At 42.1% G+C, this 20,236-nt stretch overlaps 1 protein-coding gene across 4 annotated transcripts in view; it reads left to right on the top strand.

Moving 5' to 3' along the window:
- The first annotated feature begins 5,381 nt into the window (after nt 1-5,381).
- SCAF8 (SR-related CTD associated factor 8) overlaps nt 5,382-20,236 on the top strand; it is a 71,330-nt gene continuing 56,475 nt past the window's right edge. For 2 of the 4 annotated variants that reach the window (XR_003705926.2, XM_028723731.2), the window contains exons 1-5: nt 5,382-5,743; nt 14,834-14,917; nt 16,058-16,102; nt 18,177-18,338; nt 20,002-20,158. Coding sequence is in view for 3 of the 4 variants with exons in the window: in XM_028723731.2 (XP_028579564.2) it covers nt 5,714-5,743; nt 14,834-14,917; nt 16,058-16,102; nt 18,177-18,338; nt 20,002-20,158 (478 nt within the window). In the remaining variant the exon portion in view is untranslated. The remainder of the gene's footprint in view (nt 5,744-14,833; nt 14,918-16,057; nt 16,103-18,176; nt 18,339-20,001; nt 20,159-20,236) is intronic. The other 2 variants (XM_028723730.2, XM_028723733.2) reach the window with 1 other exon arrangement.

The following is a 20,236-nucleotide window of genomic DNA, read 5'->3' as shown; positions in this document are numbered from 1 at the left end:
GAACAGGAGAACATTTCCATCTTAAAAAGCTGACATTGATGGTTATCTCTCCCTGAGAGATGCATGCAGGTTAAAAAAATATTGCAGAGATGGGGAAGGGGCGGTTCCCCAGAAGCTGCTGTCTCCCATCATTTCTGACCAGTAGTTATGCAGGATGGCTGGGTGATGGAATTTGACAGTTCAGCAGCATCTGAATGGGCACGGGTTCTCTATTCCGTAAACCTGTCTCTTATATGATTGTTTTTACATATGCTCCACACCCCATATTCTTTTAAGGCTGATCTTTTTGCTGACATGGGGTCCTTTGGGAAGAAAGGCAGGAAAGAAATGTAGTAAACAAATGCATAAAAGTCAGGCTATGCATAAAAGTCAGGCTCTGAATTTGGTTGTTAGTGAGTGTCACTTATTCCATTGGATGCAGCCCTTCCGTTAACCTTGAGAAGGATTTAAATTATTATGAGTTAAAAACAGGTACAGGTTTTCTTCTTGTTACCCACAGGACTGCTCACTAGATGGTGCTGTTGTCCTCACGACAAACCATTTAGGACTGTTTTCTGCATTGTCTTCATCAGCACCTCTTGCAGCGGTGTCTGGCAAGGATTCTAAAATTAACCACTTAACATTCCTATATTGCTGCAAGCACCTTCAAAGTGTTTTGCATATCTTGTCAGTAACCCTTTCGACAACCCAGTTAAGGCTTCTTCCCCTAACGCACATGGAGAAAGAACTGAGAGCAGCCTGCCTGCTGCACCTACAATGGAATCATATTTGTGCTTACTCAGAAGTAAATTGCACTGTGTCCAATAGGGCTTTCTCCCTAGTATGCTCAAAATTGCAGCTTTAGTGAGCTCTTTGCTGAGCTCAGTATTTGAACTGGAAAGCCCCTGTCCCACTGATACCATGACAGCTCTAAAACCACTTATTAAATGGGCAACACAATGGAAACATTCTGATTAGTTGGAATCACTCTCAGTTCTGGCCCACAATTATTGGAGCAAGCAAAACCCTATGAATTATTTTTAGCTACTAAAACAAACGTTTTGCAATACAAGCACCCTATACTTGGCTTATTCCACTACCCTTTTCCTATTAAAAGGCAGCAGCAGTACAAGCTGTGCTATGTATGGGGAAAGACCCAATGATGCAATCGTGGTGGCAGCTGCTGGACCAGGACACGAGTGGTGATTTTATGCCAGTCTTGAGCTGGCAGTAATATAAACTCCTTCCTTATGGAAAACCGTACACATCTGATCCTATGTGCTGTGGAGTTGAGGAAGCAGCTCATCAGGTCAACACCATCATTTGTGCTGTGTTGCATCTGATAGCTTACCCACAACTCACCCTACCAGTTAAAAGTCATAGTAGTAGTCTAAAAGCATGTACAGTGGAACCTCCGTGTTACGTACCATCCTCCTTGTGAACGCTTCAGGTTATGAGTTCTGCTAACCCAGAAGTAGATGCTCCTGGTTGCGAACTTTGCCCTGGGATGCGAGCTGGAGGCGCAGGAGGCGCCATTAGCGAAAGCGCACCTCATGTTAAGAACGGTTTTGGCTTAAGAATGGACCTTCGGAATGAATTAAGTTCATAACCGGAGGTACCACTGTACACAGATGAAAGAACAGCTAAGAATTCTAATGTTCCTATCACTACTTTCTCACTTGCAGCTCACAGAGCCATGTCAGTTGTTTCAATACTGTACAGTACTACAGTGAGCCCTATGATTCTGTGATACTTCCCAACACTCTATGCCAAATATCCATGTTTGCTTAGATCCCAGGTCCTTGCTAATTTGAGATATGTTGTAAATGTGTACCGGACTGGCATCATCTTTACAGTCAACCTACACAGACACAGAATTTGTAAATAAGAAAATATTTCAAAAAATGTATCTGAATGGAATTTCTACATAACTAGACCACTATGTGGGTGGCGCTGTGGGTTAAAGCCTCAGCGCCTAGGACTTGCCGATCGAAAGGTCGGCGTTTCGAATCCCCGCGGCGGGGTGCGCTCCCGTCGTTCGGTCCCAGCGCCTGCCAACCTAGCAGTTCAAAAGCACCTTCGGGTGCAAGTAGATAAATAGGGACCGCTTACCAGCGGGAAGGTAAACGGCGTTCCGTGTGCTGCACTGGCTCGCCAGATGCAGCTTGTCACGCTAGCCACGTGACCCGGAAGTGTCTGCGGACAGCGCTGGCTCCCGGCCTATAGAGTGAGATGAGCGCACAACCCTAGAGTCTGGCAAGACTGGCCCGTATGGGCAGGGGTACCTTTACATTTTACTATAGCTGGCAGTGAAGGCTCTTGCACTAGGGCTACTGCAACACAGGAGGATGTCAACCATTTTTTAAAAGCCCTTCACCTCCCAAATTTCAAAGCAGCACACTCTTTCCTGTCCCACATACAATGACAATGTCATTCTTCCCTTTGAACTCAGAGAAGCTCTGGAGGCATTTCTGTCAATCTCCTGCTCTCTGGCCAATCAACATTCTGCAGCACTCAGTCGCTCCTAAGCCGAAAGTATTGCTATGGTAAAAAGGCCCCTCCCATGTGCCTCTGTGAAATTTGGATATTAGGAGAACTGCTAGCGATTCAGCCTTACCAAGTCAAAATGTTACCAGCCACCACTGAAAACTGGCCCGTTGACACAAACTGTTCTGCTCCCATTTCTCTTTGCTCTTTTAAAAATAATTACCAAAGAATACAAATGTACAGATTCAAAATACAGTGGTACCTCGGGTTAAGTACTTAATTCCTTCTGGAGGTGTGTTCTTAACCTGAAACTGTTCTTAACCTGAAGCACCACTTTAGCTAATGGGGCCTCCTGCTGCCGCCGGAGCACGATTTCTGTTCTTATCCTGAAGCAAAGTTCTTAACTTGAAGCACTATTTCTGGGTTAGCAGAGTCCGTAACCTGAAGCATATGTAACCTGAAGCGTATGTAACCCGAGGTACCACTGTATAGAATAAATATGTGCACAAATGATAGTCATATCAAACATAGACTTGATATTTAAACCCTATCCAATCTAAAGTATATGTAATCATGAATTCAATACAGCCAAAATGTTTTAAAGTTCTGTTTGCCATTTACTATTTCTTAGATGGCAAACAGTGCACATTTCAGTTATTTTCCACATCTTTGTTTGCTATTCTTTTAATGTTGGTTCACATCATTTCTTTGTACTCAAAATGCCCAGGCAGTATCACTAACAGTTCCAAAATATTAGAGGTTGTATCCAACTAAGTTCAACTCAGAACAGACCCACTGAAATTAATGGACCTACATTAGTCATGTCTGTTGGTTTCAGTGGGCTATTCTGAGTATGAATTGTAAATGGAACTATATAAAAAGCATCTTTCACCAGAATGTTTTAATTAAAATTCCACCAAATGTGCCAAAAATCATGTAAACTTTTCAGTTTGTGTTATTTAGCTGCATTGGCCATTACAAAATTCAAAGAAAAATAATTACAGTCCAGAAATCTAAAATCAGTTAATAAAAATAACACTAAGGACTAAAAAAATAACATTTCAACTTCTGTAATGCTATCTATTACATTTTATTTATGACTTGGCTAAGCTATTAAAAATGTAGTAGCTTTGTTATTCTGAGGTCCTTATTAAAAGGAATAACCAATAAGGTATTAAGTACCGGGGTACTGTATCTTCTAGTGATTCTTTTATATGAACACACTTCTGTATATATTGATTGCTCATTAATATTAGAAATTGGATATCCAGCATATTTTCCCAGCTGCACTTGAAAGCTGCTATCCTCTTTATCATTTAATCTGCACACACAAGGACAGTTGCATAAAATTGTGCCTGGTTTGGAGAATGTGGATTGGGAGAAGTTGCCCACATTGTCCCTTTCTCATAATGCTAAAACTCATGGACATCCAAGGAAGCTGAATGTTGGAAGAGATTCAGGACAAACAAAAAGGAAACTATTCCTTCACAAAGCACATAGCTGAGCCATGAATTTCACTCTAACAAGAAGCAGTGATAGCCACCAACTTGGATAGCTTTTAAAAAGGGCTTAGACAAATTCATGGAGGGTAAGGCTATCAGCGGGTACAAGCCATGGTGAGTTTGGCCGTACCCTCCACTGTCAGAGGCAGTAAGCCTCTGAATACCAGTGGCTGGGAATTATATGTGGGGAGACCATTGCGGCACTCGGGTCCTGCTTGTGGATTTCCCATGTTAGCCACTAGTGCTGGCCATTGGTCTGAGGTAAGTGTTGTTCTTATGCTCACAACAGGTGGAAGGCAAGCAGCAAACACACCCTTGACAAGCCCAACATCAGGCATCTGGTACTTGGTGCCCTTAGGAGTCCAGCAGCAGTTCAGGTTAGTCCAACTCTGTCTCCACAAATGCTGCTCCTTTGAACACATGTATTTTGGGAGGTGGTCTCCCTTCCCGTTCTGGTGGCTTTTTCCATTCAAAGCACCCGAGGAAGACCTCCAGCTGTAACACAATCACAGACTTTTCTTTAGAGAAAACATCAACCAATCATTTGGCAAATGAGCTTGACAAAAAGGATGGCTGCCTTTTGGTTGTTTTAAAAAATGCATTTTTTGTTGCTTCCTGTGTTTTTGTTCTTACTGAATACTCTGTGTAGAAGAGTGTCTAAAGTTTTCTGTTGTAACTATTCAAGATTGTAAAATTCAAAACAAACCTACAATTTAACGATGACTGCAAATCCAATTTACGGTGCCAGTTACCCAGGAGTAAGTCCCGTTAAACACTGTAGGACTTAATTCATGAGAATACATGTGTGGCACTGCAAAGATGGTTATTTCATAAACATTGTTAAGAGCAGATTTAGAACAGCTATATTGTAACGGCATATCCGGTAGGGATATTGCTGAAAGAGCAATCCTATGTGTGTTTATGCAAATACCACTGTCTCCAGGGACCCTTACTCCCGAGTAAGCGCATTCAGGATTGCAGCCTCAGTCTGCAACGCTCTCCTCCCCCCTTGGGTGCGGAATCCATCTTGAATTCAGCTCGATGGGACTTCTGAGAGGGTGGGTGGGAGAGCAAAACAGCGCAGGATCCAGCAACGAGCCTGGCGGTGACAGCTCTCTTGTCCCCTCGCATCTCTTGCTAACCAACACAGAGACATTCTGCGCGCGCCTCTGCGCCCAGAGCTGACCAAAAGCTGCGTTCTTTTTCTGCCGCCGCCGCCCACCAAGCTGCACTACCTCCTACTTCCCTGCGAGGGGAGCTCGTCCTCAACCCTAGCTGCCTGTAGTCCGCCAAGGGGGGGGGGGTGGCGGAACTCGGGACGCCGCTCTGCGTCTCTTGCTTTCTCTGGTGTCCCGCCGTTCCTCTCGGCTGTCTGCCCGGCGTTTCGGTCGCCCGCTAGGGGCCGCTCTAGCCGGCATCTCGGCTGCTCTCGGAGAGAGAACTGCGCTGCTGCTGCTGCAAGCGAGCGAGCGAAGAGCCCTCCCGGCCGCCATATTGGTGCCCGCGCCGCAGCTATTGCGTGTTTGTCCCTGCAGCGCCAGCGGAGCCTGCCCTGGGGCGGCCCAGCGGAGCAAGGGAGGAGCCCCCTTCCCTTACCCGACTGCCCGCCCGCCACCCCGCCGCCGCCATGGCGACAAGGCCCGAAGGCCTCTGAAGGAAACCGGCCGCCGCCGCCACAGCAGGGAGCAGAGCCGCCGTCCCCCCTCCCGCTCAGCTCGTCGCCAGCCTCTTCCCTCCGCCACAACATGGAGGCCGTGAAAGCCTTCAACAGCGAGGTCTGTGCCCAGGGGCGGGCGGAGGGCGGCAGGGGCCCCGCTTCTGGTCGCCGGGGGCAGGCCCAGGGGCGGGGAGGCGCCGGGTGGCCTCTCCCCTCCCGAGAGGTACGAGGAAAGGAGAGGCCCTCGGTGCGAGGGAGGGAGGAGGAGGGTGGGGGGGGGCGCTCTCTTCCTTAGTCTGGGAGGCCCGGTTCCTATATAAACGATGAAATACAAGGGAGGGAGGGAATTGGGGAGAGGTGAAAATAAGAAACCGGCTGCTTTCCCTTTCTGGCCCGTGTTCTCCTGACCCCCCTGCTCCCTTTCCCCTCCCCACTTTCACCTTCTCTTTCTCTCTGCCCCGTTGAAATGCTGCCCTGCCCGTCCTTGTTTAAATACTGCCCGAGCACCTTCCGTGTGTCGCCGCCCCCTCCATCGTGACTGCCCACATTATGGCGGGGAGGGGGGGAGGTTAATAAGCCGCCGCCGCCCTCCCCCTTCCCTCCATGATGCTCGTCTATCTCTGCTGCAGTCAAAACTAAAACGCGCTGTACCAGCCTTTGCTTTTGTAGGTTATGTTTTGGGATATCGAGACAGCAACACTGCAGATGGTGGAAGAGGCCTGATAAAAGTCTGCGTCTCCGTTAGCCTGTTAAAGCAACAAGCATCACATGCACAACATTCCCCCTCTTCCCAGGAGCGTACCGAGTGGGTTTGCTGCTCCGCATGCAGAATATTATTACGCCAAATAGAAGGGTCAGATAGTTACAGTAGAAGTTGGCCTGTAAAAAAAAAAAAAGCCACCTTGCTATTGAAAATGAAAGTCTTTTTTGTATGCACGTTGGAGTTTGGATATGTCGCTTAATTTTGAAAAATATTTGGTCTGGAAAGAAAGGAAACCCCGGTTGCTGAGAATCTGCACAGACATGTGTCCTTGAATGAAATCAGTTTTTCACAATAAAGCTGTAAAACTCCAGTTGTACAAACAGCATGCAGCTTTATTTAGAAAAGTGATTTAATACTGTTTAAAAGTACACACTTTTCAGGGGAAATAAGTAGAAAGGAGAAACCAAACACACTTTTATTTACCAACTAGAGGCTAACGTTCAGAACTGCTATACTGTCATAAGAAGAGCTGCTGGATCAGGCCAATGGCCCATCTAGCCCAACAACTTGTTCTCACAGTGGCCAACCAGATGCCTGTGGGAATCACACAAGCAGGACCTGAGCACAAGAGCACTCTGACCCACTGGTATTCAGAGGCATACTGCCTCCCGACAGTGGAGGTGGAACATGGCCATTGTGGCTAGTAGCTGTTGGTAGTCCTATCTTCATGAATTAGTCTAATCCTCTCTTAAAGCCATCCAAGTTGGTAGCCATCACTGTCTCCTGTGGGAGTGAATTCTGTAGTTTTGACTATGCACGGTGTGAGGATGTACTTTTTCCAGCAGAGCTACAGCTTTTAAAACCAGTATGTGTACAGTATTCAGTTTCCAAAACAAACCTACATCTATGAATATGGCGGTACTGCATTATACTGCAAGGTGTACTTTTTTCAGCAGAACTCCAGCTTTTAAAACCACTATGTGTATTTAGTTTTCAAAACAAACCTACATCTATGAATATGATAGTATTACATGATACAATATATTGAAAGAGTGCATTCATGGTACCTTATATGGCAAGGCTGAAAGCCTGTGTACCATAATTCGGGAGTAAACCCTATGGAACCCAGTGGAATTTACATCCGAGTCAACAAGCATAGGAATGGGCTAAAAAGCTGCAGTTGCAGTATAGTTTTTTGCATTGAAAACAGTGGGACTTCACAGAAAAGTATCATTTGAATTGGACTAAATAAAAATTACATAGGACAGAAATTAAATACCATAGAACTATATATCCTTTGAAATCATCAGTATAAAACGTTTTATATGTTCTGGTGCTTATAATGTTAATAATAGTTAAAATAAGTTAAAATGATTTCAAGTGTTCATATTTCTTCACATCTAGTATTAATTGCTATCAATGCTATACAAATCTTCTCAGAAGCAAGCACCAATGAGTTCAATGAGATTTACTCCCAACTAACTATGTATAGGAATGCAGTCTTATGTTTGTACTTTTATTCACTTTTTCTTGGAACTATTGCATTTAGTGGACTTCTGATCAGGCATGCATGTAGTTTTAGCTCAGGAGTCCTCAAATATGATTGCCAGAAATTATATTTCAGTGACCAGCAGGGAAAGCATAAAGTGCACTTTTTGCTACAGTAGTGGTATTTTTAAGAGCATTCATAAATTCAGGAAGGCAGTGTGAGGGGTTTTTTTTTTTTTGCATTCTGCTCACAATCTGACAGTGACACTGGCATCAGGAAGTGAGGGGTCAATCTGGAAACCTGTGCAGAGGCCTCTGAGGTGACTCGCATTTTAAAGGCACCTGACAGACAAATGACTTCAGTTGTTTTTGGAGCCTCTGGAATTCCAGTTCTTGGAATTATTGTTAAAACAACACAAAATACCTCCCACCTCTCAAAAAGACAGAAAAGAAAATGGAAAAGGAAAGACACTGGAGCAACCATCCTCAGTTTAATATTGCATTCCCTTTTATTTTGTGGATAAATTGTTACCTACTCTGTGTTTCTGATATCCCAAGGTTCTTTTAGTGTGCAGTCAAAAGTTATTGTTAGAGTAGTCTGTTAATTGCATGATACATGAAAATAATATTTGAGATAGGTCTTAAGAGTTCAGAAATTTCACAGTGATTTGGAAACAACATTATTTGGAAGCAAATAATATAAACATAATTTTAAATTGTACATTTTTAGAAGCTGGAAAACCTTTTTCTTCATTGATGTAGACTCTCCAGCATTTTGTCTGATATTATAATCTGATATTAATTTTTTATTGAACTTTAGCAGAGGAGCAGTACCTTTAAGCATTCTAGGAAACTGGCTGGACATCAATGACCTGCCATTTGTGTATTTAGATAAATTGCTGGATTTTTAGTCCATTATCACAACAGCTTGAGGGCATTTATTCAGCCTTTCAATTTGTATGTGGCATGTTGCTTGTGTAACTTTGTGCTACATATATAGTACATAATTTCAAATGGTTGATGAAGTCCAGTGGAAAACTTCATGTTGCACATTGTGAAATTGTCACATACAAACAACATCATTTAACAAATGTATGTGTGGCATGTGTGTATAAGTTTGGCATCTGTCAGCAAATACATGCAAGTGACAGCCTTATCAGATTTGTAAGGAGATTTGGGGACAATTTTTCTATCACTCTCATTACATGACTCTTAGTCAGTTCACATGTACCCCAAATACTTTTCTGTTCAGTGCCATCTGCAGCAGCATTGCAGGTTATTATTTGTGGACTCTGCTTTGTCTCTGTGCATAAAAAAGAACAGTGAATTGAAAAAGCAAAGCAGAACTCAGTTGCATATATGCATACTTGAGAAAGCAGTATTATACTTAAGAGTTTGGAGAAGAGGCTGTGACCTTCAGGTGAACAGGAGCAGCAATAAGCAGTTATGCTGCTTAGTCTTCCAGTAAGCATGCCTTTTCACAACTTGTTTCCTCAGTATTCCATTGGTAATATTTAACAGTGTAATCCAATACCTACCTACCCATAAGTAAGTCATACTGAATTCATTGAATTCTACTGCAGCGTAGGATTCTGCATATTCTGACCATTGGTAATGGTTCTCCCACCTTTGGGCAGTCCAGACACGTTTGAGCCGTTAATGTACAATAAAACAGATGTAAGATAAGTGACCTTCATTTTTTTTTTTTTTTTGGTCAGTTATAAGGAAACAACTGTAACTGTCCTTTTTAGTAACTGGTTATTCATTCTTTGCTATTTTGTTATTTTGTTTGGAATTTTGTTATTATGTCTGAGCCATTTGTGGCAGAATTAGGTGGGGATGAGCTATTTCTTATAAGACCTATCTAATTATGCCAAGTGTGAGTTGGTCAAGTATGATTAGATTTTTAACTGTTACACAGGTCTTTATGCAGAATGGAATAATTAAAAGGCAGTAGTGGACTAACTTACAGATGCTTGGCCCAACTGAGGCCGATCTACAACAGTTATGTAGCAAATCAGAATGTTAACAAGTTGAAGTTAAACTGTCACACAGTCATAGAAGTCTCAGAATATTTTGCTCCTTTTTGTTCTTCAGGACAGACAGGTTACACACCACACCACACACATCAACTACAGTTTGATTGCTGGCTTGGAGCTTTCTCCCATTCTGCTGTGTGATACCACAGTAATTCGTTTGGTACTGAAAGTTAGCAGAACAGTGCATAGTTAATGTCACCTTTTGCCAGTGAGCCCTATTCATGCTGAATGGGAGTTGGAAGTCAGTAGGGATGTAGTTACTTTGGAAGCTGTTGTCTTCCAGTGATAATTGATTAAAAAAAATAAAATAAAAAATCACGACTTGGACAGGCACAGTCTCTGTTGTCTTTTTGGTTCCTACTGAGACCTCCTTCTTTCAGCTGGCCTTTTGTGTTGTGAGCTTTTCACAGCTTGCATCTTTATTGGAATTGTTTTTAAAGTGATGATGATGATTTTATTATTTATACCCCACCCATCTGGCTGGGTTTACCACTCTGGGTTCCTTTGGGAGGAAAGATGGGGTATAAATTTAATAAATCAATAAGATGAATTACTCTCTAGATAATTATAAGTTTAGGATGCTTCAAGGTGTGAACAAATAAGTTTGTTGTAATTGCTGCTTCTGTTCCAGGAGGTAAAAAAATATCTTCCCACTAGCCACTATTGGTACGGCTGCACATCCCTTTCTCCTATTGTACTAAGCACTATTGTAGCTACTATCCCATGTGGAGAGAAGGCAAATTTACAAATGATTTGTCAACGTTGCTTCATTTTTTGTTTTTGCCTTTCCCCTTAAAATCTTAGATTAGGTGCAGAATTTAAGAGAGGAAATCCTTCTCAATTTTCCCCTTCTCTCAGAAGCTCATAATACCACATATTATGAGACATGTCACAAAGCACAATTCTAAGCTATGTGCTTAGAAATGCTGTGAAAAGAGTGTTCTACAATTGTGACAAGTTGTGATTTGAATTAGCAAATCCTTATAGCACTTTCAAAACTTTTCAAAACTTAGTGTGACACCTGGTAATAAATGCAGTAATGCAGTAGTTTGAGAGAATAACTGCAGGGAAATGCAGTAGTCTGGGAGAATTATTGTCCCAAACTATTACATTGTCTGTGTTATCAGGAATAAATGAGTGAGTGGGTTATGTCAATATCAGATAAAAAGTTTAGTACAAAAGTACCTATAGACACAGATTTTCCAAAAGTTACAGTTATAGGCTTCTAGGAGATTCAAGGATCTGGAATGTTTTTTTCCCCTCAAGCATTCCACTCATCCAGTTCTGTATCAATTATCCTGCTATATTTTTATGCTACAAATTCTATTCCCACAAAGACAGGATTTTTAATTTATCTGAATTTATAGAAATGGCGAAATTAACAGCAGCCATAAGATACCAGACAAACCAGAAACTAAGGGTAGAATGGAAATGTTTTGAAGAGCATATGAATAAACACTGTTCTAAGGAAAACATGTTGGTATGTTTAGACTAAAGTTTGTAAAGTAGACATAGGAAAAAGTAATATATTCAGAACATTAAAGATAAGTATAAGATGAAATGTAAATAAGAATTTAAAGTTTAAGGGATGATGAGTATTGGAGGAGGGAAGTCACACGATGTATTCATATTATTCTTTCTTTTCTTTTTCTCTCTTTTTATTTAGGGGATATTACATGTATTTTTGTTGGTGGGAACAATTACTGTTTGTTTGTTTGTTTGTTTGTTTGTCTGTGTATGAAACAAATAAAGTGTTTCCAGATTTCTCACAAATCTGTTCTTTTTAAATAATTTTTATTAGTTTTCAGTTACAATAATCCAATAATAGCCTCATTATATCAATGCCATATTACAATACAATTCCCAATATCAATCATTCAAATACCAAATTACATAATTTAGCTGGCTCCCCGTGTTCTAGAATTGATGGTTTGACGATTTACTTTATTTTTGCATTCCAAAATCTTATTGCTTTCAATTATATTCCAGTCATAATAGTAATCCCTCATACAACAGCTGCAATATTTATAACTTCTATTCATATTGACACATTCAATGATTTATAAGTCTACAAGTGAAGATCTCCTACTGTATCCTTGTTCCTCCTGTGTGTAACATTTGTTCTGCCCATGTTGTTTCTTCCTGTCCTTGTAAAATATTACAGTGAGGGGGGGAAAGTATTTGATCCCCTGCTAAATTTGCCCTCTAATGAAGAAATGACCAGTCCATAATTTTAATGGCATGTTTATTGTAGCTGTGAGAGACAGAATAACAACAGGAAAACCCCCAGAAACCCAGAAGACAAAAGTCAGAGATTGATGTGTATTATAATGAGTGAAATAAGTATTTGATCCCCTATCAACCAGCCAGATGTCAGGCTACCTGGTATCTTCACTGTATGTAACAAGCTGAGATTAGAAGCACCTGCTGTAAGGGAGAGGTCTTACCTGTAATCCCAGCTCATTACAGTACCTGTACAAAAGACACCTGTCGACAGAAGCAATCAATCCAGCAGATTCCAAAGTAGCCACCATGACCAAGACCAAAGAGCTGTCCAAGGATGTCAGGGACAAGATTGTAGACCTGCACAAGGCTGGACTGGGCCACAAGACTATTGCCAAGCAGCTTGGTAAGAAGGTGACAACAGTTGGTGCAATAATTTGCAAATGGAAGAAACAAAAAATAACTGTCAACCTCCCTCGGTCTGGGGCTCCATGCAAGACCTCATCTCGTGGAGTTGCAATGATCAGGAGAACGGTGATGAAGCAGCCCAGAACTACACGAGGGGAACTTGTCAATGATCTCAGGGCAGCTGGGACCATAGTCGCCATGAAAACGGTAACACACTACACCATGAAGGACTGAGATCTTGCAGAGCCCGCAAGGTCTCCTTGCTCAAGACAGCACATGTACAGGCGCGTCTGCAGTTTGCCAATGCACATCTGAATGACCCAGAGGAAAACTGGGTGAAAGTGTGCTCAGATGAGACCAAAATCAAGCTCTTTGGCATCAACTAAACTCACCGTGTTTGGAGGAGGAGGAATGCTGCCTACGACCCCAAGAACACCATCCCCACTGTCAAACATGGAGGGGGCATATTATGCTTTGGGGGTGTTTTTCAGCTAAGGGGACAGGACACCTTCACCGCATCGAGGGGACAATGGACGGGACCATGTATCGTCAAATCTTGGGTAAGCACCTCCTTCCCTCAGCCAGGGCATTGAAAATGGGTCAAGGATGGGTATTCCAGCATGACAATGGCCCAAAACACACGGCCAAGGCAACAAAGGAGTAGCTCAAGAAGAAACACAAGAAGGTCCTGGAGTGGCCTAGCCAGTCTCCAGACCTTAATCCCATCGAAAATCTGTGGAGAGAGCTGAAGGTTTGAGTAGCTACACATCAGCCTCGAAATCTTACTGACTTGGAGAGGATCTGCAAAGAGGAGTGGGACAAAATACCTCCTGAGATGTGTGCAAATCTGGTGGCCACCTACAAGAAACGTCTGACCTCTGTAATTGCCAACAAGGGTTTTGCCACCAAGTACTAAGTCATCTTTTGCAAAGGGAAATACTTATTTCCCTCATTATAATGCACACCAATCTCTGACTTTTGTTTTCTGGGGGTTTTCCTGTTGTTATTCTGTCTCTCACAGCTACAATAAACATACCATTAAAATTATGGACTGGTCATTTCTTCATCAGAGGGCAAACGGGCAAATTTAGCAGGGGATCAAATACTTCCCCCCCTCACTGTATGTCTGTCTTTACCAGTTGTTGCTGCTATCTGTCATGCCTTGCGCGGAGCTGATGTCCCGATGTTATTCCAAAAGTTTCTCCCTCACTCAGTCCTGTGCTTCTTTGTTTTTGCAACTTTTAACAATAGTTACAAAAGTCTCCTGGCCCAGGAAAATCCGTTCTACCTGGGAATCTTAGTGCTTCCGTGAGATTTAGGAATATTGCATCCAAAGGTGCCTGCAGAATGTGCTTCCACTTGGGCAATGGGACTCACGCTTCCACTCCACCCTGTGCCCCCCAAGTCTGCAGAGGGTTGGGGGACCCTATAGAGCACATCCAGAGGGATGCAGGGGGCTGTAGGTGGGAGGAGAGGAAGTAGAAGTCTTATTGTGTGAGTGGATGTCTGCTCATCAACGTAAAATGTAATGTGTTATTGTCCATTTTGCTTTTTTAAACACCTTAAATCGGTCATTGGATTAGCAAAAGTTATGAAATAATGTATTTCTATTATTGTGATCCACACTGAAACCATTTGTTGATGAAGGATGGGATATAAATTTTATCAATATAATTAAATGGTACAGCTTTTTGCATATAGGCCCAAATAATGTCTATAAATATTAAATATATATATGATATTAAAAATTAATTCAGGGTTTCTCCATAATCTAGAAAGAGAGATTTATTTATCTAGGGGCATTCTTAGTTGTCAGTGGCTCCCATAAAATTCTATGGGGCAATTAAATGGACTGCAGTCTCAGACACATAGAGGTGGGCAAATTGTGGAATTCAGTTATGTCTGCTTAATGTTCTTCCACAAAAGTGATAAGCTCCAGTGATTTATGAAAGAAAGGAGATAGGCTACACTTGGCAGCATTGATTGGTGGGGGGTGGGATCTGTACCTTCTGCAGACACCAGGGTCATTGAAGGAGAAGACAGGTTTAGTTTCTCCTCTAATGCTTTTTTTCTGATTGTGCCTTTTTATTTGCTCCAAAACAGTGAATGATTTTATTCACCCTTATGGCAGTAGTAGAACTCTCAGTAATGTTCATAACTTTGCAGGGTGTTGAACCTAAGTTTCCCATGTCCAAAGCCAATACTTGTTTACTTTCCTATGCTGAGTTTCTCCTTAGGTTAGCTTCCTTTCCCAGGTTCCTTTGGAGAACCATCTGTCGGTATTGTGCTGTTAACATGGAAATTGTTTGCAGGCACCATTTACAGCAATCTTTTTTCTTTCTTTCAGCTCTACTCGCTGAATGACTACAAACCTCCTATTTCAAAGGCTAAAATGACACAGATTACTAAGGCAGCAATCAAGGCTATAAAGGTAGGAAACTGGTTTTACTGCTTACATATGTCTCTTAACTGGTAGTGGTCTTTGTTAGTGCACTGCAATGTTTATAATTTCCTGATTTTTTTTATTTAAAATAATAAATTTAATTGAAAAGATCAGTGTCAAATAATGATTACTTGAGCTGTAAAAGTTCTGGGGATTTTGAAGCCATGGGAGAAAATAGGGGATTTTGCCTTACTAGCAACCAGCAATCAATTTATTCAGGGTAGCTTAAAATGTTGAGCAAAAGGTATTGGTAGGTATCCTTTATTTATGGGGAAAACAAGTAGATACTTGATGTTCCCAGATGAGTGCAAGTGCAATATCAGCAGGTGGAGAAGTCCACAGGCCTCCTTAGAGCCATGATTTTCATCCTACTCTCGTTCTTCACCTTAAACCCCCCCCCCCATTAGTATGTGGGTGTGCATTTAAGTAGTCTTAGGGGACATTGCAAGAAATAGGGTCACAAGTAATTTGCATGTTGCACGTAGAAAGGTCTGAATGGAGGATTAGAAACATTCCCACATTTCCTGCAGTGGCCCTACCCATCTTGAGCTGCTTGTATGTTCTCAATGGGGAAAGGATTGGGTTGTATTGAATCCTGTGGGAGTCTTCAACGTGTGGTCATTGTTTGTGTGCTTGATTAGATTGAACCCAGAAAATGTATAAGGAAATCACTAAACAAGAAGGGGGGTGAATTTTATAGGTAAAGGTAAAGGTACCCCTGCCCGTACGGGCCAGTCTTGACAGACTCTAGGGTTGCGCGCCCATCTCACTTAAGAGGCCGGGGGCCAGCGCTGTCCGGAGACACTTTCCGGGTCACGTGGCCAGCGTGACATCGCTGCTCTGGCGAGCCAGAGCCGCACACGGAAACGCCGTTTACCTTCCCGCTTGTAAGCGGTCCCTATTTATCTACTTGCACCCGGGGGTGCTTTCGAACTGCTAGGTTGGCAGGTGCTGGGACCGAACAACGGGAGCGCACCCCGCCGCAGGGATTCGAACCGCCGACCTTTCGATCGGCAAGCCCTAGGCGCTGAGGCTTTTACCCACAGCGCCACCTGCGTCCCAGTGAATTTTATACATATATATATATATATATTTAAACCAATAGAAAAATATCTTCTTTTCTTTTAGTTCTACAAGCATGTTGTACAAAGTGTTGAAAAATTCATACAAAAGGTAAGTTACCAAATAAAATTATATTAGTAATATTTTAGTATCTTGATCAAATCAATTCATAGATTGTTAAAGACAAATAAAAATACATATATGCATAAGAGGCACTGATGTCAATAATTACTTCAGAGTATGTACATAGAAATCAGTCTAAAAATCTTTATTTGCACAATAACTACTATTATGCTTCCTTTCCTTTTTCATGTTATGATAGGTGTTTGTTGCATGTTGAGAGCTAAATATGAAATACTTTAACTTTCATATGTACTGTTCATTTCACATCATTTTGATAGTAAAACAGCCATATTTTAAAGAAAAATAGTGTAAAACTTTCTCAGTAGCTGAAGCTGTTGCATGGAAGCATTGTTTTCTGTGTTGTGAGCAATGTTGTGCCATGCACCCAAAGTATAGTCATTTATACAACAAGTAAGCAGTGGCGTAGCGTGGGGGGTGCAGGGGGGGCCGGCCGCACCGGGCGCAACATCTGGGGGTTAGGGTTAGGGGGCGCAAATCCACGGGTTAGGGGGCGCAATTCCACGGGTTAGGGGGTGCAAATTACTTGCCTTGCCCCAGGTGCTGACAACCCACGCTACGCCACTGCAAGGAAGGAATTAAAAAAGGACCCCACTGCTTTTTATTCTTAGGCTGTATTGGAAGAATAAGTTGCTGTACCTTAAGATACTTTAATTTTAAAGATTAGGAGGTGCTTCTGACGTCCTAGTCTCATGGCTTGGCAGAGTTAGGATGGGATAGAGATGCTTTTCTACTAGCAGGCGGCAACTGCTGCTGGTGGTATATGTCTGACCTGGAAGCCACAGTTACACACACAGAAACCTCCATGGGTATAGATCTACTTACCTCATTGATACCAGAGGTAGATTTCAAAATGAGATGTTCTGGTTTTGACCTATAAAGCTTTAAATGGCTTAGGACTGCAATGCCTCAAGCACCTCTTCTCCCCATATGAACTGACCTGGACCCTGCAATCATCATCTTAGCCCTTTTTCAGTGCATCCTCTGTGAGAGGTCTGGAGAGTGGCAACATGAAAACTGGCCTTTTCTGCCATGGCTCTCCACTTGTGGGATGCTTTCCCCTGAAAGGCTTGCCTGATGCCTCTGTTACATATCTTGAGGTGCTAGGCAAAAACATTCCTCTTCTCCCAGGCCTTTGGCTAATTAAACAATCTATGGACTTTTAAACTGTTGGGGTGGGGGTAGTTACTGGTTTAATTTGCTACTGGGTTGTGCATTTTTGTGGTTTTATATTGCAAACTACCCTGTGATCGTTGATGAAGAGCAGTATAGAAATGAATGAATGAATGAATGAATGAATGAGGTAACTCAAAGTCCCTTCATTCTGCAGATAGTTTGAAAGCCTGAACCCTTCATAGGAGAAGGGCCAGAGCTCAGTAGTAGAGCATCTGTTTTGCATGCAGAAGGTGCAAGGTTCAATCCCTAGCATCTCCAGGTAGGACTGGAACCTGCCTGAAACCTTGAAGAGATGTTCCCAGTGAGTGTAAACAATACTGAGCTAGGTGAACTAATAATTACTCATTATAAGGCAACCTCCTATAAAAGGTAAAGGTAAAGGTACCCCTGCCCGTACGGGCCAGTCTTGACAGACTCTAGGGTTGTGCGCCCATCTCACTCTATAGGCCGGGGGCCAGCGCTGTCCGGAGAAACTTCCGGGTCACGTGGCCAGCATGACATCGCTGCTCTGGCGAGCCGCACACGGAAACGCCGTTTACCTTCCCGCTAGTAAGCGGTCCCTATTTATCTACTTGCACCCAGGGGGTGCTTTCGAACTGCTAGGTTGGCAGGCGCTGGGACCGAACAACCTCCTATATTCCTATGTAAACCAGTGGGAATAGTAGTTTTTAAAAAAAAAAATAGAGCTAAAGATAAGGAAGAATCCCCACCACATCCTGCCTGTCATTATTTTTGCAGTTACCCAGGTACATTCAACTGTTGAAACAGTATTGAAATTAGGTCAGTTGTTGTAATTTGCTATTATTGTTTCTACTACTTGCAGATTCACATATAAAATGATGTATTTTCTTTCTATATTGCTTCATAGTGTAAACCAGAATACAAGGTGCCTGGCTTATATGTCATTGACTCTATTGTTCGACAGTCTCGACATCAGTTTGGACAAGAAAAGGATGTGTTTGCTCCTAGGTTTAGCAATAACATAATTAGCACTTTCCAGAATTTATACCGTTGCCCTGGGGATGACAAGGTATGGTGATCATCTCTATTCCCCCTCCCCCCAGACAGTCCAGTAATTAAAGTTCAGCATATCTAAATTTCATTTTAGTACTGTGGGTGATAATGTATTTCTTGACAATGTCTCTGGGAAAATAGGCATACATTGCCAGTAAGAATTTGGGAGAAAGGTGTAGCAATCATCAATAAGCTTTTTAAAATAGTGACTGGAAATTTTGTACTACTATTTGTGAAAAGTGGGAAAGACGTATAGTGATTTTTATGTATTTTAAGTACAGGATTATCACTGTTCTCTACACCCTTACATTGTTATTATATCATGGATATAATTAATTCTTATATAATGCTTTTGTTTGTTCAAAGTGCTTCAGTTGCATCATCATCATCATCATCATCATAATTAATAGCATGTTGCTCATGACTTATTTTTCAAATAAGTCATTCCTTGGAGGTTTTAAATCAGAGTTTGGTTGGTCATCTGTAATAGATACTTTAGCTGAGATTCCTGCATTGCAGCGGGTTGGACTAGATGGCTCTTAGGTCCCTTCCAACTCTAAGATTCTATGAAAGAGGAACATTAAATTAAGGCATAACAGCATAGTGGCTGTTGCCTTCATCTGCCAGAAAAAAGCCTTCTCAGTATATCTTCTCAACAACCCTAAAAATATTAGCAAGGAAAAAGAATCCAATGGTGTTATCCACATAGGGTTGTATCCAGTGGAGTCCCTCCACTGACAGAGGGCTTTGATCAAGCATAGGCTTATGTCAGTGGAATAATGCATTCATCTCTTTATCATGCAGCTTAATGGCACAACTATTTATATTAAAAGACAGAATTTAGGATTTTTTGTTTCATTTCCCCAGTTTCATTCAAGTCAGCCTAGCTACAAGCCTAATGTGAAGCACATCAGTCTCATGTTTCATCTTTCATATATGATAGGGGTTGTATCTAATGGTGTTCTTCTGCTTACGCTTTGATCCAGTTGAGACTGGATCAAAATGGGGAAGAGGTTATTTTTACCACACACAAAAACCCCTTCCATCTCCCATTTGCTTTAGAGTTTGTGGACCCTTTGGAGCAGCATGGGAGGGAACATGCAGGAGGGAGCTGCAGGTTAAGGGGCAACTGATTTTTTTAAAAAATCCTCCTTTATATCTGATAACGTTGTGGGTTTCTTTTGAACAATTTTCTGAAACAGTTTGGAGGATCAGAAGCATGGCATAGACTTCTCTGCCGCCACCTCTTGCATACTGGTTACTTCATTTATTTCCAGGTTGCTGTAACTGTAATTTGCCTTGGCATGTGAAGTAGATGAGTTGCAACTTCCAGGCTAAGGGTAACCAGCATGGTGCACCCAGATGTTGTTGGTCTGCAAATGCCATCAGCTCCAGATAGCATTGCTGATGGACAGGCATGATGGGAGTTGTAGACCATAACACCATGATTTGAAGCAGGTTTGGCAGGCATGCGATAAAGCAATCTAGAAATTGTAGAGGGAATTGACATTCAAGAGGGAACCTGGGAGCACACAAGCCCTCAACACATTTCTTCCAAACCCTGTTCTGGAGAATCTTCCAAATTCAGCCATCTATTCCACACTTAGTTTGGAACAGTAGGGGGTGCTTATGATGTAAATTCCAATATAAAATGTTGTGTTACCCTTGCTTCCTTTTAGAGTAAAATTGTGAGAGTGCTAAATTTGTGGCAGAAGAATAATGTGTTCAAAAGTGAAATTATCCAGCCTCTATTGGATATGGCAGCGGGAATTCCTCCTCCAGTCGTGACCCCTGTCTTGCCTGGGACAACTGCTACTATGAGTAACAATACACCAGGTAACAAAAGTGTTATGAATGTTCTCCATTGTGAAAAACTGTTTCTCCATTAATACTTCATCATGGTTTTAATTTGGC

This window comes from Podarcis muralis, chromosome 3, assembly GCF_964188315.1.
Source record: "Podarcis muralis chromosome 3, rPodMur119.hap1.1, whole genome shotgun sequence".
In the NCBI taxonomy this organism is placed as follows: Eukaryota; Metazoa; Chordata; class Lepidosauria; order Squamata; family Lacertidae; genus Podarcis; species Podarcis muralis.
This window is presented reverse-complemented; position numbering and strand designations above follow the sequence as displayed.